The sequence below is a fragment of the Oppia nitens genome, unplaced genomic scaffold (genome assembly GCF_028296485.1).
Source record: "Oppia nitens isolate AA-2021 unplaced genomic scaffold, nextdenovo-longstitch-racon4-pilon3 scaffold1_pilon_pilon_pilon, whole genome shotgun sequence".
NCBI lineage: Eukaryota > Metazoa > Arthropoda > Arachnida > Sarcoptiformes > Oppiidae > Oppia > Oppia nitens.
The window spans coordinates 2,796,842-2,823,347 of record NW_026533199.1 but is presented as its reverse complement, the minus strand read 5'-3'; the positions used below and the strand labels follow the sequence as shown (position 1 = coordinate 2,823,347).

Below are 26,506 nucleotides of genomic sequence, written 5' to 3'. Positions count from 1 at the left end.
ATATATATATATATTGCATTTACGGTATTTATACCAATATATATTCAATATATACAGTACCGGTAGTTATTTTTTATTGAAAAGTTTAAATAAGTCTCAAATGTACAAAACTTATTTTTTCTGATATTATATTATTATATGCCTTAAATAATATATATCTAAAAGAGTAAGTTTTTAGTGAATTAACATTTTTATTGAAAGCAATTGATGTCTTTTTTAGACAAAAATATTTTTAAATGATTTTGTTATCAATAAAATGTTTGATATTTTCAATTTATTTTATCTATTCTAATTTATTTGACATTTCATTTGTGTATATATTAACATTTATGCATGAATTTTACAAACAAACATAACTTATAAATAAAATATAACATTAATTTTTTAACCCCCAATAGGATTACATATGTTTTACTTGAAATCTTGTTTTACAAGTAATGTCTATAAGGTATTGAGTCAATGCATAGGTAGATATTAAGAGTATCGTATTATACATTTTATTAAAAGCTATTATACTGTATATGGAAAAATACAGTATATTTTATTCAAAAATGATTAAATTGACCTAAAGGTTAAACATCCTTATTTTGTCAGTGATGTTCACTTAGCTTTATATGATATACAATATTAGATTAAATGGATTATTCAAATTTAGCAATTAAAATTAAAAATATATGTTTTAAATAAAATGTTTTAAATATTTTTGTAAAAGATGAAATTTAGAATAAAGTATATTTAAATTTATATTGGACTAATTTAATTAAATATTACTGGTAAAATATTAAATTAATTTTTAAAAATATAATTATCAGTAATTAGAAATGTTAATTTAAAAAATCAATATCAACAATAAAATTTATTACTACAATAAGTACAGTATAATATTTAATTTTTATTTAATATATAATTTTGCTTACTTGAAAAAGGATAAAAAAATATTGTAATACTCATTGTATTACAAATATTATACTGTATTTCTATAAATACTTATAATAATTATTGTAATTCATTGTCTGTTCAATTCAGTAAAACATATAATAGCAGAATATTCCATACATTTTTGATATATATATAAGAATTTTGTTTTTTGCTAATTATTWTGTGATTCTTAGTAAAAATTATTTTTTAATAACAACTTACAGTATTATATTTAGAGATGGGAAAATAGAAAGTTTCTAATAAATTTTCGTGAGAAAGTTTCTAGAAAATTTCTCAGGAATAAATTTCTAGAGAAATTTAACATTATTGTTATACTATGGGATCCCCATATCTTTAGCTATTATAATACTATAAATATATTAATGAGACAGAATACTGTACATATAATATTATACTATTATACAAATGGGATCCCTATATAAATAATTATAATTATTTAATAATAATCAGTTTTGTAAAATTTTATTGACCTTTTTATTATAGTATAGTTTAGTATAATTAAATAAATATATTTTTTACTTTAATTAGTAATTTAAATACTAATACTAATATTTAATTATTACTTTTAAAAACAATGTTACAAGATAACAAATATAGAGAAAACAAAATTAACATGGGGATCCCATAGATAGAAATTTCTTTTAGAAACTTTCTAGAAATTTCTYTATTATTTTATAAATTTCTCTTTTTTGCCAATTATATTACTTAAATGTTTTTTTAAAACTTCAAAACTAGGATCAATATAAAATGTTTTACATCATTGCCTAAATTAACTTTATTGATTTACTATTAAATTTTGTTGTTATATAAATGAGACAATTAATATTTATAAATTCTTAAATAAAAATCTAAATAAGAAAAATAATTTTTAGTGTAAAGTTTGTAAGTTTAAATTTTTTTTAGATAAAAAACTAATTAAAATTCTCAATATTTATAAATATTTATTTATATTTTTTAGACATTTTGCTACTAACAGAAATWTTTTTAACTAAACTGAATAAATACTAAAAAATTTTTACATCAATATAAATCTCTAATTATGCTTAAACTAATATGTAATTTTGACAAAAATATATTAATATTAATTGTTTGATAATTTTTTGAAATTAATTAGATTATTATTTTTTTTGTCATTTAAGTAATTAATAAKTAGAATATAGGTATTAAATGTGCTGTACATAGAATATACTGTAGTGTAAAACAATGATTATATTATATACAAATTCACAAAATAATTAACAATTCATTTACTACAAACAAAATAAAATTTTCAGCAAATTATATTAGTTTTTAATGAGTTAATTAACTATAATTGGTATAATTGGCAAATTGTTAACATTGTTATGTAATACAGTATAATATTTAAATGAAATTTTTATTGATTAATTCTTCATTATTTAATAATTATTTTTGCTAAAATTATTTTAAATATGCTTTATTATCTATTATCTATCATTTATTATTAATTATTTTTTAAATATTTAAAATATGTATATAAACTATTTACTGGTATATATTTAATTAAAAATATTTTTAATTATAAACATGTATATAAATTATATATTTATTATAATWGATAAATAAATATAACTTTATTGTCATTTTAAATTTGAAARAATTAATTATTAAAAACAATATTTATTATTAAGTATTAATTGTAATATTGAAATAATGTATTATTATTACATTGATTCTAAAGAAGATTAAAGTATTAATGTATGAATAAGTATATTTTAAGTACATTTAGTATTATTTTATATATTAATAATATTAATAATAATGAATTTTTGTAATAATAATAAATTGAAAAAATATATGTTCTCAAAATATAATACTATAATAAATACAATATATTGAAATAAATTAAGAATAAATGAATAATAAAATAATAATAATAATAATAATAATAATAATAATAATAATAATAATAATAATAATAATAATAATAATAATAATAATAATAATAATAATAATAATAATAATAATAATAATAAGAGGAGGCACAGTGGTGTAGTGGTTAGTGTGTAGGGCTATGTAGTGTAATGGAGAGTAAGATCTATAGTTCGAGCCCCGATGTGGTAAAGCAATTTTTCTGAAAAAAAAATTGTTTTAACTGTGCTTCCCGTCCCTGCCCAACCAACGCTGTTTAGGACGGCCAACTTAAGTAGTATGGGGAAAGCGGGGTGCTAAGTGAGGACGAGTTTCTGCCCGACCTCGGGTATCGGTACTTCGGTATCGGTACCCACCTGGGGGTACCCGCAAGGGTGCCCCCACCCGGGGGTGCCAGTAAAAAGGTGCCCCCACCCCGAAGAGACGTCCGCAAGGATGTCTCTTCACCCTTCGAGTAGTTACTCGTCCTCACACGCAATGGCCACTTTTGTTTCAAAAAATAAAAAAATCCTATTTCAACAAACACATGTTAGTGGTGAGAAATGGGTGGCAATAGACACATGTTAGTGTTGAGCTTATTCTAGGGACTGGGACCCCGTAAAAAGGCCAAAAACAAATATATATATAATTATGATTACACGTAGTCGAAGGAATAACGGGGGGTGTTCGGGAGGTACCCTCTCAAATAAATCCCGCGTTCAGCAGGTAGGCATTGACTGCAGTTCGTTAAGTATGCATCATATCCCACGCAGTGATGTGCTATGCGGGCAAAGCTGTGATGTAATGCGACCGCAGACTAGTCAACAAAATCAGACTAACCTCCAAAATGTTTCAGTTCAAGCTGGTTCTCAGCGACAACTGACCAATTTGGTTGAAAAATCGCAAAAGCGCATGAAATGGATACATGAGATGAATACCTTGATAATGCGCGAATACTACAGATCAACTCGACTCGAAACAAATATGACTGATTACAGAAACCAAATTTACTTAGCATTCAAACAGAAATATCCAGAACTAAATGTAACGGAACAAAGGATTGCAGACCAGCGGCGATTCTTAGCAAAGAATAAGAAAATATCCCCAATAGAATTACAAGAAATCAAAACGCAAGTGGCACATGAACTATCATTAAATGAAACAACTGAATTAAATACCACAGTAGAAGTAGTGCCAGAAATGGAAGAGACACCTACAACAACAGATAACAGAATCAATACAAATGATGAAATAAATAGAATAACAGCAGAAAATGAACTAAAAACTTCTTTAGAACAATATAAAGACTTTGAAATAGAACTCAGACCTAAGTTACCAAAAATAAAAAGTGGCGTAAAAACAAGATCTACAATAATAACAATTAATGATATACTTAAAGATTACATCGAAGATAACATGTCGTTGAGCACAATTAATACAATAACATACTGTGCAGCAGTAGCAGTATCGAGACTCTTAGGCTACAAAATACAACACATGTCAACTACAAAACTAAATCAAGAAAATATAATACCTAAGTGGCAAAAGCGAATAGAGACACGTATAGAAGGGAAAAGACAAGTAATAGGAAGAATAACGCAAGTGTTAAATGGAAACAAATCAAAAAGACTTAACCAATCATTAAAAGATATATACCGATTATTACAGACAAAACCTGGAAAACCTGAATTTGAAGCTATTATCCGGAATTACAACGACACATTAAAACAAACAGTTCAAGCACTATCACAAAGAATTAGAAGATATAAAATACAAAGCGAAAGACGAAAACAAAATACAATGTTCTATAATAACGAAAAAATGTTCTATAGAAATCAAAATAAAATAAATTCAAGCAATAATAACAATACACCACAAATAGATGAAATAGAAAACTACTGGAAAGAAATCTGGAGTAACCCAAAGGAATATAAAGAATCTAATTGGATAAATGATATTGAAGATGAAAATAAAGAAATACCACCTATGACTTCAGTAAATATAATTAAAGATGACTTAACCGAAGCCCTCAAGAAATCCCACAATTGGAAAAGCCCAGGACAAGACAAAATACACAACTTCTGGTATAAACACTTTACAACAGTTCATCAACCAATGGCAATAGCAATGAATAAAATAATACAAACAGGACAAACCGATGACTTCCTCACTTCCGGAATAACATATCTACTCCCAAAAACAGAAAATACATCAGATCCCAGCAAATATAGACCAATCACTTGCCTAACAACAATGTATAAAATTCTAACATCCATAATATCAACAAAAATATATAATCATTTAAGTAACAACAACATAATAGCTGAAGAACAAAAAGGCTGTATAAAACACTCAATGGGCTGTAAAGAGCAATTAACAATAGACAATATCATAACAATAAGAGCTCGTCAAAAACATAGAAATCTTGAAATGGCATACATAGACTATAAGAAAGCATTCGATTCAGTCCCTCATAAATGGTTATTAAGAGTGTTAAAACTATATAAAATTGACAACACATTGATAAACACATTAGAAAATATGATGAAAAAATGGAATACTAAATTGTGTGTCAATACAAATAATGGAACAAAAATAAGTACAGAAATCAAAATAAATAGAGGAATATTTCAAGGAGATTCACTCAGTCCTCTGTGGTTCTGCTTAGCCATAAACCCACTGTCATCACTACTTAAAAAGCTAAAAGGCATAAATCTAAAATCAAGTGATACAAAATATAATCTAACACATCTACTATATATGGACGACTTAAAACTATACGCCGAAAAAGAATCTGATTTAAATGCAATGCTAAAAACAACAGAAACTTTCTCCAATGATATAAATATGGAATTCGGATTAGATAAATGTGCTATAATGAAACTGAAAAGAGGAGTCTATTCTGAAAGAAATCAATACGAAACTGATAACGGATATATAAAGGCACTAGAAAATGGAGATATATATAAGTATTTAGGAATTAAGCAAATGCATAAATCTAAAATGACAGAAGTTAAAGAAGAAATAAAGAAAACATTAAACCAAAGAATAATAAAAATACTAAAATCTCAACTAAACTCAAACAACAAATTCAAAGCCATAAACACTTGGGCTATACCTGTACTGACATACTCGTTCGGAATAATAAAATGGAGTAAAACAGAACTTGAGACCATTGAAAGACATATAAGGCGACAACTTACAATGTTTGGACTACACCACCCTAGAAGTTCTGTAGCACGACTGTGTGTTAGTAGAAAGCATGGGGGTAGAGGGTTACTAAACATTGTAAGCCTTGAAGCCAAACAGCGAGAATTGCTGAGAAAATACCATCAACAAAAATGCAATGTCTCAGAGCTCCACAAAATAACAGCAACACTTGATAACAACTACACACCTCTAAATCTCAGCAATAATGAACATCAAATAGAAATACAAAATGAAAAAGAGAGGATTAACACGTGGGCCTCAAAAGAACTCCACGGTAGATACAGAGCAGAACTCAACCAAACACACGTAGACGAAGAAATGTCTACAAAATGGTTGAAGTACGCCGGTCTTCATGGAGAGACAGAGGGGTTCATGATGGCAATACAAGATCGAGTGATTCCGACACGAAACCATCAGAAATACATCCAAAAGCTAAATATACCAACAGACAAGTGCAGGATGTGTCATATGGAGTCCGAAACAATAGAACATATACTAAATGGGTGTAAAGTACTCACAAACACCGAGTACCTAAGCCGTCACAACCAAGTAGCCAAAATCATACATCAGGAATTGGCAATAAGATTCGGACTAACCAAAGAACCATTACCATACTATAGATACGAGCCACAAAGTGTAATGGAAAGCAACAGAGCCAAGCTCTACTGGGATAAAGAAATAAGAACAGATAAGACTGTGGCCCACAACCGCCCAGATATAGTACTAGTAGACAAACATCAAGATAAGGCGTACATAATAGACATAGCGGTCCCACTAACACACAAACTACAGGACACGCATAGTGAGAAACGCCGAAAATATACAGACTTGGCCTATGAGATCAATAAAATGTGGCGCATTAAGAAAGTTGAAATCATACCTATAATCCTGTCATCAATGGCCGTAATACCGAAAAATCTGGCCCTAAGTTTGGAATCACTGGAAATCAGAAAAACTAAGATCTATGAAATGCAAAAAGCAGTGATACTTCAGAGTTGTAGAACAGTCAGAAAAGTACTAGACTTGAGTTGAGTCTAACCAGTCGTGTCTCTGCCACCAAAAGTGGCCGACACAACTGTGATCACACCGGAACAACCGTGATATACAAAGATAATAATAATAATAATAATAATAATAATAATAATAATAATAATAATAATAATAATAATAATAATAATAATAATAATAATAATAATAATAATAATAATAATAATAATAATAATAATAATAATAATAATAATAATAATAATAATAATAATAATAATAATAATAATAATAATAATAATAATAATAATAAATAATAATATTAACAACAATAATCTATTAGCTAATTATCTATAAAACAATAAACAACTTTTTTGATCAATTTATTTACTCATTGTGTAAGAGAAAGCATTTGATTAATTTGTAAAAAATCGCTTTTTGTGTTTTTTATTTAACCACTCACTCACTAAAATAACTCAACAATATATTGCTTAACAACAACAACGGGTAATAACAATGAAAACTATTTAATATTATATATGATAGTCACGAATAAGAGCTCACTTTAGAGATGATATATTAACTTAAAAACTTACTCTTTATAGCTTTTTATGGTTATTTAATCAATAAAAAATGGGATTTTTTTATTAATAATATTAATACTAACTTTTTTGCTAAATATAATTTAATTTATACCAGCTAAATAACAAAAAATACAGTATATTGCTATACTTACGTAAATCAACCGACAAAATATAATTAATGTATTATTTTTTATATAAAGAATAATATACTGCATTATATTACCTATAAATTTAGTTAATATATTCTGTATGTAAATGTCTAACTATTTTTTTTAATATAATATAATATATTATAATACAATTTGAAGTGATGTTCAAAAAAAGTAATGTTAAAGRGGAGTGAGATTTATATGTTATACAACTGTATAATGCAATGGTGTTGTTGTTGTTGTCTTTGTAATCAAGTAGTAGTCGGTGACTTACTCTCAATAACATGATTAACAACATCGTGGGTGTACCAGTTTATATATCTATATAAATATACAGTATTATATTRGATGATTGAAAAGACTATCAAAAAAATCAAAAAGTCTCATACATTAACATTTCTTTAATATAAAAAACTTGTCTTTTTGTTTGAGTCGACCATAAATCGATGTCATCTAACGTTTGAGTTGCAGTTAAAAACATTTTCATTTCTAAGCAAATGCCTATTTCGTGCAAATTTGTGAGAGCCCTGTGTTTAATATATATATATATATATATTGAAAGCATCAGTACTTCCATCCCTAACCATCCACTACTRCATCCCTTTGCGTTGTTAGCCTTATCTGTATATTATGCCTGTGAATCATACATAACGATAATACTGTATGTTTATCGCCGGTACCGCTATTATATACTCAAAAACCATATATCTATATATTAGTCATCTAATATTGCATTCACTGGCATTTAATGGCGAAATCGGAAGCAAATAGATGTTAGATATTTGGCATACAATTCATAGCTGTATGATATTAATATATATATAATTTATATAAATTTTTATCTAATATTATTAAAATTCAGTTTTTAAAATGTAAACAATTTTATTATGCAAACATTTTTTATAAGACAATAAATGGTATTTTATATGAAAATTTTTAAAATAAAATTTAATAAATAAAATTCATTTTATATATAATATATTTAAAATTAACCCTTGGTAGTCATACAAAAGTATTAACTTTATCTAAACCTACTTTTAAATAAAAAGGCTAATAATAAATACATATCAAACATTAGTAAGTGATGAATATAATATCAAATTATTTATTGCTTAATAAATATATTGTTTTATTTATTTAACAAAGCAATTATGAATAAAATAAAATCTCTGTTAATTATTAAAATAATAGTTTAGTAATAAATATATTATTTATATAAAATTTATATTAATATATAAGAAAATTTTTGCATAATAAATGATAAATATTATATATTTATTTATGTAAATTTTTTGTTGAAAATATCATAAATCATTATAATATATTACACTAAATTTTTTATTAATGAAAAAAATTTATATTTAATACACAAAATAACATTTAGTTTTTGTTGTCTGTTCTTTGAATTAACAGTTGAATATAATAATAACTGATTAATAGAAATCTAATAAAAAACACAACAATAATAATATACTAATAAATAATGTAATGTACTGTCTGTATGTATGTGTTTTATCATCAAATCTGTATATATAGTATAGCTGTTAGCAATAGATAGGGTYTGTATGGATGGTGTTATTCAAAGTGATGTTGTGATTCAAACATTAGATTTCTAGAGAAGTGTGGCTTTTATTGCTTAAACTATATAAGAGATGCTCAACTTCTCTATGGTATTAATAGACTGGTGTCGACTGTGTGTGTGTGTGTGCTCTGGTTTCCATAGAAACACATTGATTGAGAGGCTGTGTGTGTGTGTGTTTGGAAAGAGATCGGAGAAGCCGATTGATGCGAGAGTCACAACAGCTATACAGAATGCGACTCCAGTTGCGTGCCTGCGATGCTGTAAGAAACTGTCAGTGTCACAGTAGTACCAGTGCTCAACACACACACACACACACATAAAGTATATACAGTACTGTACTGTACATCATAAAGCTATGTTACTGTAGTATATACAGTAGGATGTTATGGTTTTTGATTAATTCACTTCTCAATGCCATAACTTTAATATCTAATTATATGTAGTAAGGAATCGACTAATATTAATGTGTGTTTATTTGACAACAACAGTATGAATCGGTTATTACTGTAATTGACAACTAAAAGAGTCCAAACAAAACACAGAAAAAGTTTTTCTCTGTCTGTCTATCTGTCTGTCTGTCTGTGGTTTTCAAACAGTTTTCTTCAAACAAACCAAACCAACGACAAAAAAAACAACAGTTATATTCTGTTGCCGACACTCTATGTATTTATATGTTTTTATTGTGCGACACGAGTACTAAGTTTTCGGTGAATACAGTATTGCAAGTATTTTGAAAAAAGTATTGCGAGACTCGCGATTGCGATGGCATTAAATGCCTGCAACTGGCTGTGCATTCATGGCATTAGCCAAAGAGATCTCATCTTTTTTCATCAATTTCTATTGAAATGCGATCAATATAATTGACCTTGCTCATTTTCATTTATATATATACAGTGTATACTATGTATGTACTGTATATATAAATATATAAAATTATATGATCTACCAAATCATCAGTTTATTGACAAAAACAACAACAAACTAATAATAATATTAATAACATCAGTGAGTCTATTGGACTAACGTTTTGATGAATCTAAAAAACAACAGCTCAAACATATAGAGACTTAATTGACTGGGAGCCAGAAAAATGGCAAAAAGTCATATATTTAGTGTACCATTGCTAACAATATTATTTATAACCCTACCAATCGTATTTATTACTCGGGTTAATGCCAATGAATGTGATCCCAACACCGATACTAACTGTGCACACGAAGTGTACGGCGATTCTGTGAAACAGTGGCCGCCAAACGCATCATTACTTTCTAATGGTAAGGGTATGTATAGTATAAATATAAATAATTGTTTATTTTTAACTTATATTATTCGTCATATCTATATTATATTTACAAAATTTTATTTTGTAGCTATAAATAAATATCATGTAAGTTGTGTCAAATAACATCACACAATATCTAACAGACAATTCAATATAAATATWATTTTTTATTTTTTTTATTTTTTTGATGACATATATTAAATTATCAATAATTTGTACACTAAAGTTGYAGGCATTTTGATTGTATAGAAAACTATAATAAATGATTGTCTGTATTGGGAATTTGATTCTATATATATATATATATATATAAATGTTTTTCTAACATTTGATATTTAATTATAAATCAACGGTCAACTTATCAATGTTAGTATTAGTATTATTATATTGTTATTAGCCGTTTAGATAAAGATACAAATATATACTTTATAAATTTATATATTAATATTAATCATTTAAACATTAATTTTGATATTAACTTAACATTTAATTATTTAATACAATCTGATGTTCATACCAATAATTTTATATATTWGTACTTAACTTAGAATTAATATAATAGTTTATTTAATATTTACCATAATCAAAAATACTAAATTGTTGATATCAATTATTATATTTAAGTTAATTATCTATTATAATGTATAATATAATAGATAGATAGATATTATGGTTATCTATTAGATATATTTAGCTAATTTAATTCTGATAACATCAATGGTTTTATAATAAAATTATTTCAACTATATTTATACGTCGTCTATTATATAGTTATGTACGCTACATTTCAATTTGTGATATAATAAATTACTAYTATTTTGTTATCATAATTTTAAAGTAAAATATTTTTTTTCATATAAAATAGTAAATAGTAATAGCAAAGTAAATTTATGAAATAGTAATTTTGTTTTTAAGTCTAAATAAAATTTTGTATTTTTTAAAACCTTTAYAGCATTTAATCTATAGAAAAAAGTAGAAATAATATATTTATAAAGTTAGAAAGTGTATAAAATATATATACAGCATATATATATATATATATACAATTTGAAATATTATGTTCAATAAGTTATATAAAATATGATCGACTGAGGTATAATTCAGATATTTTTATAGAAATGATATATTAAGTTTTACAGTGTATTTCATACAAACAAAAAGCACAAATAATATATTATATATAAATTGCTAAATATTATATGTATTGTCAATGATCTGAATACAGGTGCAAACGAGTCGTGTTATTATCGTTGCAATTCATCACAAGATGAGACATGTGTTTCAAGGGATCAAATATGTGACATAACTAAAGACTGCGCTGAAGGCGATGATGAACACCAATCGTGCGGTATGTGTGTGTATGTGTGTGTGTGTATGTATGTGTGTGTGTGTGTGTATGTATGTATGTATGTATGTATGTATGTATATGTGTGTGTGTGTGTGTGTGTGTGTGTGTGTGTGTGTGTGTGTGTTTATGTCGATTATAATCTAAATGTCTCAATAAATATATAAAATTAATGTGTCTGCCTCTGCCTCTGCCTCTGGACTTATAGATAAACTATGGAATGGTAGCTATTGTTCATTTGGAAAAAATGATTACTGTTTTTGGCAAAACACGGCAAATGACTCGTATTATTGGTCACCAGAAATGGATGACAATAACGAGTGGTTTCTTAGAGTTAAATTTCGATCCGACAATAATAAGCACTTTTTTGGTAAAAGTGCTACAATATCGAGCCCACTGTTTCCAGCTATACATCCCTATCATTCAGACGCCGACTCCAACTATTACAATACATGTCATGTAAGTCATTCAATGATTTTCAACTATTATTTTTTTGTTATAACACAATATTTATACAGAATTTTCAATAAATTCTGTTTAGAACTAAATCTTATCTTACTTTTTATCACACAATATAAATATATATATATAATATATACAGTATATAGACTCAATCGTTTGATACTTTTTTATATAATATTTTATAGTTTTTGCATTATATAAGCCATTGAAAACATATTCATAAGCAAAATCTCAAATACCTATTATGTCTGAAAGTGAGGGAAAAAAGATCTAAAAAATATAGCAAAGTATTTGCTATTAATAAATCATTTGAACCCATCTTTTGTGTTCAACTGAAATATTCAAAAGGAATTATTCTTTAGAGTATTGAATGAGAAATTTTATGGCAATCACTGGCTTTGAAATTATTTACCAAATAATATCTTTTGTATAACAAAATTGATATTATTCTTGTAATACAAACACCTGAATGCTATTCAAAAACCGCAATATCATTAGCTTTATTATCTAAAAACGATAAATGACTGCAAATATATCATTTTGTGTTACGTTTACTTATATACAGTATTTATTCCCTATACATATAACACTGGACTTAAATAATTTTATTGGCGTTAATGGGGCTTAGATTTTKAGTCTTAAATAAAGCAATTTAATAGAAAAATATAAATATTTATCTTTGAAATTACTGTATTTAAATTCAAAATATTAGTATTTATACAATAAATATACTGTAATGTATGTTTAGAGACATATTTTATTATTTATTCTTTAAATGACTCAAATATATAGTACACATAATTATGAAAATAAATATTTAAAACTCAAACTCAAATAATAATATAATCAAAAGTTTAAGCTTTAATCAAAATATGTATTCATAATCATAATAAAATATTTGCATTATTATTATTATTTAAACAAAAATATAAATTTAGACATTTATTAATTTGTTTTTATAGATCTACATTTTAAATTAAACTTCCTATTAATAATTGYACACAAAATATAATATCAAAATTAAACAAATAATATTATTTTTGAAAAAACTCAAATGAAATATATATTGAATTTTCAAGTTTCATATAAAAATGTTATATAAGTATGTACTGTATGAGCATATAGTCTGTTTAAATACTGTAGTTATAATAGTATTTTTAGTTTTTTTTAAATTAAATGTCTACAAAAAAATCAATACATGGTTTTATATTTTGATTTGTTTTTTATAAATTTAATATAATTATTACTAATAAATTTAATTTTTCACTCGAAAATATTTTAATAATAATATCATAAAATGATATATATACTAATAATTTTTTTATATTAAACTATATAAAATATTTTAAAAAATAAATAGTTATATTTATAATTAGAGCTATATGATATAATAATTTTTAATAATTGTTCTAATTTTAGTTTTTTAATTTTATTAATTTATATATATATATATATAAATATAATTTTTAATCAATTATTCACTCAGAAATTATTACTAAATTATATAAAAATTTATGTCATTTTTATTTATGATTTTCACTATATTAGTCAAACAATTTGTTTGATTAACAAATAATAGAATTATTAGTAATGGAATACCTTTTTCTACAAACATTTTATTAGATTGACTATTGCTATGTTATACCTGTCATCACCCGTTATATTACATACCATTAACAGTATATCAATATATAGAGTATATTTATATACCGGTATATACTATATACTGGACAATACAGTCATTTCTGAAAGTAAAGTTTGAAATGTTTGACTATCATTAATGTCTATAATATTAGTATAGAATCTTCACATGTGATTGAATTTAGTATCTCAGTTGACATTAGAGTTATTTTTATTTGTTTAAATTGTATATATATTGGATGTCACTGTTAATATTTGCTATTTGATGTCAATTTATGCCATTATGACTTAAATAACAAATATAATGATACAATAAATTTATACCTGTATACTGTTTCATATAGTTTAGCGTTTAGTGATAAATAACTATTTTTAGTATAGCAAATATATAATTATTTTTACCACTGTACTAATACTTTTGATTTTCAAATCAATATGCATAAAGTATAATACAGTATATACTATACAAATTGTTTGACTTTATCGATGTTCAAATATGATTTATTAGACTATTTGTACAATATTTTTACTGTCATTAATCACTTTCACTAAACGTCAAACCCTGATATTGTAATAATCTATAAATATTATATTACCCATTATAATTTATCTAACTATTTTTAATATTAATTACAATCATTTCATTTGCTATTTTGATTATATCTATATATATAAAAAAATCAGTAATTTATACTCTATAACAATATAATTAATATAATACCTTAAGAGATAAACATTAAATCTCACATAAAAATATAGATGAATTTATTTTTTTGGATAAATAAAAAATTTGCACAACAAAAAATAAATAACAGAATTATTTCAATAATATAGCAAAAGTAAAGTCACAAAACATTTACAACATTATGTATAAACAATGATAAAATCAATAGTTAGAAATAAGAAATCTCATTATGTAAAACTGTTACACAAAAATGTATTGCAGTTAGTGTTGGCAAAAAAGAGAAATTTATAAAATAATAGAGAAATTTCTAGAAAGTTTCTAAAAGAAATTTCTATTTATGGGATCCCCATGTTAATTTTATTATCTCGATATTTGCTATAATATAACAATACATTAAATATTATTATTAGTATTTTAATTATTAATTAAAGTAAAAAATAATTAATTAAACTATATTAAACTATGATATATATATATAATAAAATGAATAAAATTTTTAAAAACTGATTATTATTAAATAATTATAATTATAATTATAATTATATTTATCTATAGGTATCCCATTTGGATAGTACTGTACTATACTGTATGATATTATATGTATATTATCATATCTTATTAAAATACTGGTATTACAATAACTATAGATATGGGGATCCCATAGTATAACATTAAAGTTAAATTTCTATAGAAATTTATTCATGAGAAATTTTCTAGAAACTTTCTCACGGAAATTTATTAGAAACTTTCTATTTGCCCATCTCTAATTGCAGTGTCAAACGAGATTTATTTTTAAAAAATTAAATATTTATTTATTATATTTATATAATATATTAATAATTTTTATTTAGTATAAAAGCATTGACGTGTAATGATTATTATTAAATTTGTTCAGATATTTTACATTTATATAATTAATAAGTTTGACTCAAATATATATTATTACTCTATACAGTAATTTGTGAGTTATTGAAATTGATTTAATTAATTAATTTTTTTATCGTTTATTAAGACTTAAATACTATTGCGTGTGGTTTTTTAAAATAAATAAAATTAATGTACTGATTTATGAAAAATGTTTGATAATTTTTAAAAATGATAAATTTAGCTTTATTTATAGCATTAATATCCATTAAAACTATAGTGGACACTAGTATTTTGYGATATTATACTCTTAACCTATTTAATTGATCCAAAATCAATAAAAAGTTATAGTATTACTGTTAGTGTTGAATAAATAGGAAATTTCTAGAAAACCACACATAGTTTTAATAGAAATTTCTCTGACAAATGAATTAAATGTATTAGAATTTATTATAGATTTTATAAATCTATATTAAAATGAATTTTACAAATATATTAACAAAAATCGATGACAAAAAAACATTAATTTTAATATATAATTAAATGATGAATTTATTGAAAATTTTAAATATATTACAATAAAAGTCCATTAATTATAATGATAGTCAAACAAATACTTAGGAAAAAATCAAAATATTTTAGTATTTTATTTTAGAAAWTTTTTATTCGTCTAATATTATTATTTTACTACCAATTGAAACAATTTTTGTTGATAAGTTTAAATAAAAAATTATAATAYTSTATATGTATTATCATATATACGGTACAGTACAATAATTAAGATTTATTATTTATTATATATAATTTACATAATATACTGTACTTAATGATAGATAATATAAACTAGAGTTTAGTCATTTAACAATAATTGATTTACTGATAATTTTTAATTGAAAAATATTGTATGACTAAAATATTTCATTCTTTTGTTTAATATCTATAAAATAAATCATAGAATAATTTAGTATATAATAATAAAGTTTTAAAAAATATAAAAAAAATTATAAATTAAAAAACTATATTACAATTTATAACTACTGTAAATATATTTAGTCAACTAAATTTTTATTGAATKAAATATATTTTATGATATATTTTACATTTTTAATAAACAAGTAAAACAGTCAATATATTACCATGGTATGATAAGTAATGATTTTAGTTACATTGATTAATTTATAACTAAAAATTGATATGAAAATACTAATCTATAATTTCTTATAAACTATACATTATTATTATTAAATCAACTAAAATATTGTATGTAATTCCATATATTGTAATAAGATATTAGATTATAAGAAATTGATTAAAATAATTTTTGAAAAGTTATTTATTATTATGTTTTAATTTAATTTTTTTAGCGTAATGAKTATCTTATGATGCATTAAATGATTTAAATATAAAAAATATGAAAATTAAATAAATAAATATTTTTTATTAACTAGAATTTAAAAGTTTTAAATTAGCCAGGTCTTGATTTAACATCATTGTTCTAATCAAAATTGCTTTAGTTAAAAAAATTATTTTTTTTATCAACACTATTGATTTGTTATAATTTATAAYTTATAAAAATAATACATAATATTATATATTATTGTATTGTTACAATGTTTTGTTTATTATCAAAAATTGTTTTCATAAAATGTGTTATATAATAAAATTTGCTTATATTTACGGTCACTTTTAAAAAACATATCTTTAGGGTTTTAATTTATATATGAGTTATTTTCCTATCATTTTTTAAAATTTCATATCAATCGTCAATTAGTGCAAATAAAATCCAATATATAAATAGTATAATATAAAAATTACTTTTTTTCATATTATGATATTTTATGTGTAAATTTAATAATATTGTATTATATAATATAAAGAAATATTTGACGGAAAGATTTTTTGTTTTAAAAATAAAAGAAAAATTTGTTTGTAAGAAATATTTTTATATATAAGAAAAATATTTGACTTATTCAAAGTGTTTCAATTTATTTCAAATTATTGTAAACTTGTTGTTATTAGCTTATAATGCGGTGATTTTGCTGCTAATAAACAAATTCTTAGAAATAAAAGTTTATTAAATGAATGCGAAATAACTTATTCTTATATATTATTTTATACTGAAATATACTGTATATAAGAATATATAATAATATATAACTTATATAATAATATAAAAGATTTAATGAAGAGAGTGGAGTAAAGGCCGACATTATTTGAAAAAAGTAGACAAAACCAGGAATTCAATTATAGATCCATTTTATCATTGAGTGAAACTTAATATATGTCTTAATACATAAAACTAATGTCTTAATAATTTCCGCAAAAATATAATAATGAATAAATGAATTTTTTACTTATAAAATATAATTATAATATACTTATATGTATTTGAATTTTTCTATAAATTAATATTTTTTATTTACTTTACTCATATAATTTTTATAATAATTAGAATAAATAATTATTAATTAGACATTATAAATTATAATAAACTTGATTATTATTATATTACTATAGAGTATATGTAAAATATAAAAATAATTTATATGTTAATATAGATGTTAATAAAATATTAAAAACATATTTTGTTGTTTAATATATTGCTTATATTTTTAATTAATATCTACTTAACAAATGTAATTTAATTTATAGAATTCTTGATATAAATTATTTTTAAAAATATTTTCGTGAAATTTTCCACACATTCAAGTGGACTCTATTATTAGATTATATTAAATAGTTTATGTAAGTAGACTCAAGTAGACAAATACTTATAAGATTTGCTCTCAATTTTTCTGATTTTTTATGTTATAAAATTATAAAATTAAATTATAAAATTTATATATTAAAAGAATTTGTAAGCATAATTAACTTTAGATTTATTTAATAGATTATTATTAATAGTATATAAATAAAAAAAATGCTAAACTATGATCAATAAGTATTAGCATATAAAAAATAGTTTCTGGAAATTTTACTGGAAATATTTAATTTATAGTATTAAAGGAAAAATATTTGCAAACAAGAAGTCTTATCGATCGCTAACTTATATTGTGAAACGCATTTAAGATATATGTATAATATATTTAAGATAATTTATATGATATATATATATATATATATATCAATACAGTAGACTATTTGCTTAAATTAAAATGATTTATATATTAATTCTTTAAATTAACAATAAAAAAGTTTCTGATATAATTAATATTGATATAAGCTATTGATATTTACTTCTTTACTGAATTATTGAATATTAAAAATTGGGGAAATTAAAAGGAAATTAAATTATTTAAATTTTTATCATTTCTCAGTAAATTGTCAAATTTGAAACAATTTATATTACTATAAATTACACTAATTTAAAACATCCCTTATTGAAAATATAGAAAAATTATAGAGAATTTACTATTTGAATACTTAATTATTTTGATTTTTTAAAAAAATATTTACAAAAATGTCAAATTTGCATTTTGATTAATTATAATTTCATTATATTTATAATGAATTCTCATAGAGTTATGTTATTTTAGATTTGTATGATTTGAATACATCATATACTGTATAATATTATATAATAAAGTATAATCTAATTTGTTGGGTTTATTTTTATTTTAATAATTTATTTGTAAATTACAGTATAATATTGTATACAGTATTATATCATATTGCTTCATATTATATGTTATATTATTTATATTCTGTATTTATTATATACAGTATATGATATATAATATTGATAGATTGAGATAAATTAACATAAATATAAAAAATATTAATTAATTATTTAAACTAATATATAAATAAATATATCATATATTAATCTATTAATTGATTTTAGGTAAGATTTATGTATCTGTTTACGTGGCCATCATCTGAATTGGTACTGGAAGTGGTGGAAAACAACCCGTCCTATCATAAAGACGGTAAAATTGTTGAGTTGTGGCGCAAATTTTTGTCATCAAAAGCATCGAAAATTGAAACAATTGCGTGGACACGGGTCAGCATACCGTTACCTTTTAATATACAAAATGACTTTCGGCTGGTATTTGTTTGGAGCGCAACATTTGTTGGACAGGGAGTTAACACACGTAACCGTCAAATCATTGCATTGGATAACATTAGTCTATCGAAAGAATGTTTCGGAATTGGTATGCAATCAAAAAACATTAATTTAATTTAAATAATTATATAATATAAGTATTGAATTTAATTTATGGCTATAATATAATTATCTAAAAAAGGTTTACCACCCGCTCCGGTACGATCCACACCCGACACACATTCTATACATTTTGATATTCCCACAAATAATTCATTAAAAAGTAAGCATACGTTTATCTATCGTCACATTAAAAGCTTATAATTAGATATTTTTAATTAACTTTCTATTGCTATTTGAATGTTTGTATATATGTTTTTATATATAAAAAGGCTATAAATTAACGACATGTGGTTCAAAAGGCCGATTGGGTCCCAGTTTTAAACAATGTGAACAATTTTACTCAAATACTCCGACCCGAGCGGCCGTAATGGACAGTTCATTACTGTTGAGTAACGGCACCCAAATGTGGACAGTGCCGTACACTGGCTATTATACGTAAGAAACCTATATTTTATCATAAAATATATTATATTATTTGTAACATTTCTTAGAAAACATAAAGATTTAATGTTAACATTATTATACATTAAAATGTTTTTAAGTAATCATTTTAAACCATTCATAAAGCTTAACATTGAATGCCGTTTGAAATTGTTTTACACAATAATTCAGAATAGCTCTATGAATATTCTGGTTGTAATAAAAACATTTACATAAATTAAATAACTGTATATTATTTTTTTAATACTGTTTTTATAAAACATTAATGCTATACAACGTACTGTATAACAAAAGTTAGCGTATTTTGCAATTGTGTTAATGCATATAATTTTTCACTAATTGCTTGCTAACTAAAAAAACACCAATATATAATCATTAAATTTATTTTATTTTAAATCAAGCATTTGACACTAAAAACTTATAAATTATTATAATAAAGATTTTATACTTAAATGACTACTATTTAACAAGTAATCATTTTATCTACAATAAAAATGTACTGTATTTCTCTATAATAAAAATAATAATAATAATAATACTATTATATATTGTAATTCTTGGAGATTTCTACACTTCTAAATGAATTTTACAACAATAATAAACATAAATTATTTGGAAATCTGTATTATATTGTACTAAAAATACATACCGTATTTATATTTCTAAATACAAATTATGTATTTTATAGTGCAGTAAATACTGATTTGTGTTAATAATTTATTATTATTATTATTATTGTGATATAATGTTTTAAATTATAAATGTAGTTAAATAATTGATATGTTTTATTATTATTTTATTTAATGCTTGTCAATAATTTATTGCTAAATTTTTTTCTATAATAATTTATTAAATTACTAGATAATAAATTAATTTAGCAATAAACTTAAGCAAATATTCATTAATCAAAATTAATAAAAAAAAGTTTATTAATTAAATTTTATATAAATATTTATTTTTTAGTGTTAACAAATTATTTTAATTTTGTCTAATTTTAAATTCATTACTCCTTATTCTAGTATTTACTTTATCACATTTATTAATTTATATATACATACATACAGTAAATTATATACAGTATTATAATGTAATTCTGTATTATTTATTTTATGTATTATATGATTACGATTATATTAATTGATTCAATTATAGATTAGTATTTTAAAATTAATTTTTAATTTTTTTAAATATTAAATAAATACTTAATATTAAAATATATGATAGTTTATTGTAAATTTTCATATACTATATGTTAATTCTTAATTAATTAATTTAGTATTTAAAGTTTATACAGTATTTATCCGTAAGAAAATTATAATCTATGAATTAAATGTATGAATTTTTATGATAGAATATTTGTGAGGGGAGCTAAAGGAGGTGATGGACTTCATATTAAAAATAAAGGAGGAAATGGAGCTTTGGTTCGATCAGTATTTTACTTTCAAGAAGGCGATACCATATTTTCATTGATAGGACAGTCGGGTACTAATGCCTGTCGTATGGATGAGTTGTCGCCAAATGTATTTTAATTTAATTGTTTTCATTCATTACACGCCTTATACATAATAATACAATGGCCTTAATTTCTTAACACAATTTTTCTACAAATTAGTTGAGAAGTAAGTGTATGTCAAAAGTGAGAGCACCGGAAGCTAATATAACCAACTTTAAGAAAACACTTCAAGATTTAGATAGAAGCGTTGGTGGAGCGGGAGGTGGAGGCGGTGGTAGTTATGGTACCAATTAATAATTAATAAATAATTACATTATATTATTAGTTATTTAAATGTTAAAAAAAATTTTTCTCTCATTTCTCATTAGTATTCAGACTTGAAGATCAATCTCTAGTACCGCTTATTATTTCAGGTCTGTTACCATTTAAATATTTAATTTTATTATACAGTATTTCTAATTAAATTGAATTAATGTATTAATATATTTTACATTTTATAGGAGGCGGTGGGGGTGGAGGTAGTGATACTTTCTATTCTCAATCATTAGAAGGTAAGCCAATTATTTTTTTATACATCATTTTATATATAATATATTCAATATATATGATACTATATTTTTAATGATGTCATACGATATATGAATAACAAAACATTTTTCTAAACAATAATTTAATTAATAGCGGTTTAGAAACTGATTTTATTAGCAAATAGTTATAGACTATAATACAGTTTGAAAAACTGATTTCTGTTGAATAATTAATTATACTGTTAATTATTAAATTCATTTATTATGTGACTATATTAATGAGGCAACAAATCTGAGATTTTTTAGTTTTGTTGTTGTGTTTTACTAGTTTTGAAGATGATATATTTGTTATATAAGTTTTATCGATATAAAAGCACACTGTAATTAAGATAAATTGTTTTAACAAACACACCAACAAAAATATCAAAGCTTGCAAACATTTTGTTTTTCAAAAAAACTAATGAATTAAAGGTATAGTAATATCGATTTTATAAGACTATAAATTACATAACAGTTGCAAAGTTTTTTTACAAAATAAAAGAGTTTGTAAAAACATAAATGGCTAACATTTCCTAATTTAATCTATWGAAATATTTTTATTGATAATAGTTATCCAAATAGTATTGATATTTATTTAACCTTCTTAGTATTATATAAATATTGTTATATATTGTATATAATATCAATATGTTATCTATTATTTATAATTTACAAAAGTCTACAATTTATAAAATATAATGAATTATTAATAGAATAAGTTTTATCTTTTATTATTGTTTTTATTATAATTAATATTATATAACATAATTATATAATAATATCTTTTAAAGGTCAAAATGGGAGAGGATTTGACTATCAATTTAAGGGATCAGTCGGTTCTGGTGCTGAATCAGGTGGTGGTTGGTTTGCTGACCCATTAGCCAATAGATCTATTTCTGGCTCATCTTTACTAAGTGGTGCTGAAGGCGGATATGTTTGCAATGCAACAAAAGATTGGTATATAATATATTGTTGTTAAGCTTTTTTTAAATAAAAAATAAATAAATCTTTAAACAAATCCATTTTATTTTTAAGGGGAACTTATGGTGGTTTTGGCGGAGGCGGAGGTATTCAATATTTATCTTTTTATTATCTAAATTAATGTTTAATAAAAAATATTTTTAATAATAGGTGGTTGTATTAGTGGTGGAGGAGGTATGTCTGTTATATACATTTGGCTAATTAATAAATTTATTAATAAAATCTTTATTATTATAATTTTTYATTGAATACATTAATTAAGGTGGTGGCTATCAGGGTGGCGACTCATATGATGCTGGCCGAGGAGGTCAAGGAGGCACTTCATATGTGGATAAAAGTTTAGCAATGTTAGCACTTTCAGCCATTAAAGAGACGCGACTCTCCAATGATGATCAAAATGATGGAGYGGTGACTATAGTTCCACAAATCGATAAGTGCTGTAACAATGGTCAGTATCCCTGTGTCATTACCGGACAACTGGCCAACAATGAGCTCATTATTGAATGCATTTGTGGATTTAAGGTCTTTGAAAGAAATGAATGCAAACGTAAGTATCGATTATTTTAATGTCGACATAAAAATTCAATTTTCCTCTTTTTTTCAATTGAAATTTTTCCGTTGAATTTTATATTTGTTTACCCACTCAACGGGAAAAATATATTATATTATATTATCATTGAATATTATCAAACATCATTATTATAGAAATTTTTTATTTTTTGTATTCAATTCTAGACACTATAATTCCATGGACTTTAATATCGATTATTGGTGGTGTTTGCCTGTTAATTGTTTGTATAGTTATATTTGGTGCTATTTATTGTAAGTACAGTACAAAATCACTTTTATCTATAATTTACAAATTTATTTATTTATTTTTTAAACAGTTATAAAATATCACAAAACGTGTAGTAATGGTAGCCATTGCGGTACTGATAGAAATGGTAGGGATGCCAGTGCTTCACAATTGTTGTCCACCAGTTCAACTGATGTCCAATTAAGCCGATTGAGAAGCGGTCACAATATAATAACCGAATATAATCCAAACTATGAGTTCGGGGGCTCGACCTGTACTTTACAAGATCTTCGAGAAGTGCCCCGAGAAAAGCTCACACTTATTAAGTAAATATTATATTTGTTTATTTTTGTGTATAAATTGCTGAATTCATATTAAATTATTTTCATATTATTCCCATACACACCATATATTATCAATTGATCAGAGCTCTAGGACAGGGAGCTTTTGGTGAAGTTTACCAAGGTTTTCTACATAACATGCCGGGAGAAATTACCGATGAGCTGCCGGTTGCCGTCAAAACATTACCTGAATATTCAGCCAACAATCAGGCAGAAATGGACTTTTTGATGGAAGCGCTTATTATGTCTAAATTCAAACACAGAAATATAGTCCGATTTATTGGTGTTTGTTTTGAAAAGATGCCCCGATTTATAGTACTCGAACTCTTGCCCGGAGGTGATCTCAAAACGTTTTTGCGAGAGTCTCGCGGAACTGCTATTAAGCCGTCACCACTAGTAATGGGAGATATTCTTGTTATTGCTTTAGGTATTATAGGAAAACACTTATGTTATGTAATACTTGGTTGTAGTTTATTTGATCCCAATATTATTAATAATATCAATAATAATAATAATAATAACCAAAAACTATTTGATTATATTTGTAGACATAGCACTTGGATGTCAATATTTGGAAGAAAATCATTTTATTCATAGGGATATAGCGGCCAGAAATTGTTTGCTTACGAGTAAAACAAAATCATTGATGGCTACCAATAATGTCGTTAATATGAACCAAGCATTTAATTATTGCAATTATTCAAACGGTTATAATAATAGCGCAATTGTTGTTAAAATTGCAGACTTTGGTGAGATTTCTAATTTATTACATAATTGTTTTTCGATWTTTTTAAACTAAATTTATTATWTTTATTTTATTTACAGGTATGGCAAGGTATGCATCGTTTTTAAGCTATTATTATTAGTAGTAATTTAATTTTTATATATTAAATATACTAAATTTAAATTGTAATTATAGAGATATATACAGAGCTGATTATTATCGCAAAGGTGGTAAAGCAATGCTTCCGGTCAAATGGATGCCTCCCGAAGCATTTCTCGACGGCATATTTACATCAAAAACTGATGGTTTGTTATATCATTTTTTTTGTATTAATCTACAGTAATTGTATTGTTTCATAAATATTTAATAATTTCATAAATTTAATTGATAGTATGGAGTTTCGGTGTTTTACTTTGGGAAGTCATGTCAATGGGATATATGCCATATCCGGGTCGAGGAAATCAAGAGGTGATGCAAATGGTGACGGCTGGCGGTCGACTCGAACCGCCAAATCCATCGACACCGTCACAAGTCTACGCCATAATGACTCAGAGCTGGAATGCCGTCCCCGACCAAAGGCCGTCGTTTACAACAATTATCGAAAGAATAGGCTATTGTTTACAAGACCCGGATGTCCTCAATACAAAGTTACCTATATTTCATAGGGCACCGTCTATGGAAAGAGATGTATGTTTTTATATATTAAATACTAAAAATTATTTAATTTAAGATTATTATGAGAAATCATAATTATAATGTAATGTAAAAAATAGATGACATTAATGCGTCCGCCGCCCGACTCGACCGACTATTTAGTGCCAAACAATCCCTGTTCTAACTCCAACTCAAACTATAGTATGAGTACCGAAAAGACTGAATTACTGTCACCCGACACCTGCTCGACGTTCAGCTGCGGCACAACCAATGATGATAACAAACTTCTTGAACTATTGGATGACGTGAATCCACCGCCAGTAATACCGCCGCGAAGTGGAAACTGGAAAGAAACTTGTTTTACGGGCGCAAACTCCAATCAGAAGAATCTAATCGAGTTGTCCACTGCTGCTAAAAGTAACGGCATTAAGTCGGGTATAGTGGCCAACAAGAGTACAGCAGCTACCGGTGCCGCCGCCACCGCCGCTCAGCCGTTATTGTTAGACGCGTCCACTTTATTACAGCAACCGTCGCGTTATGTCAACGTTAATGTCAATGACTCTGTAGATGTGCTCAACACTAACGCCAGAATCAATGAAAAACAAGTCAATTGTTAAACATTTGATTTTTTWAAATTTCATTTCTCAAGTCATCTAATTTTTGTACACAATTTTCACTACATTTTCACCGAAAAAAATGACATTTTATTATTATATTTATTATTTTAAATAGAGTTTATCTACATTTTTACATTTCGATTCATAAACACAAAAAATACTAATTTAT

General features: G+C 24.3%; 1 protein-coding gene across 1 annotated transcript; it reads left to right on the top strand.

Moving 5' to 3' along the window:
- Window positions 1-10,347: 10,347 nt before the first annotated feature.
- LOC128953042 (leukocyte tyrosine kinase receptor-like) lies at window positions 10,348-26,407 on the top strand. The gene is made up of 23 exons (XM_054298540.1): window positions 10,348-10,597; window positions 11,825-11,947; window positions 12,153-12,403; window positions 19,441-19,750; window positions 19,844-19,924; window positions 20,034-20,199; window positions 21,557-21,725; window positions 21,818-21,941; window positions 22,027-22,071; window positions 22,159-22,209; window positions 23,016-23,181; window positions 23,260-23,291; window positions 23,356-23,379; window positions 23,468-23,752; window positions 23,941-24,027; window positions 24,093-24,327; window positions 24,429-24,769; window positions 24,891-24,976; window positions 25,058-25,091; window positions 25,168-25,177; window positions 25,262-25,371; window positions 25,458-25,753; window positions 25,840-26,407. The coding sequence occupies exons 1-23, from the start codon at window positions 10,408-10,410 to the stop codon at window positions 26,335-26,337; spliced, it is 3,714 nt and encodes a 1,237-aa protein (XP_054154515.1). The 5' UTR covers window positions 10,348-10,407; the 3' UTR covers window positions 26,338-26,407.
- Window positions 26,408-26,506: the final 99 nt, after the last annotated feature.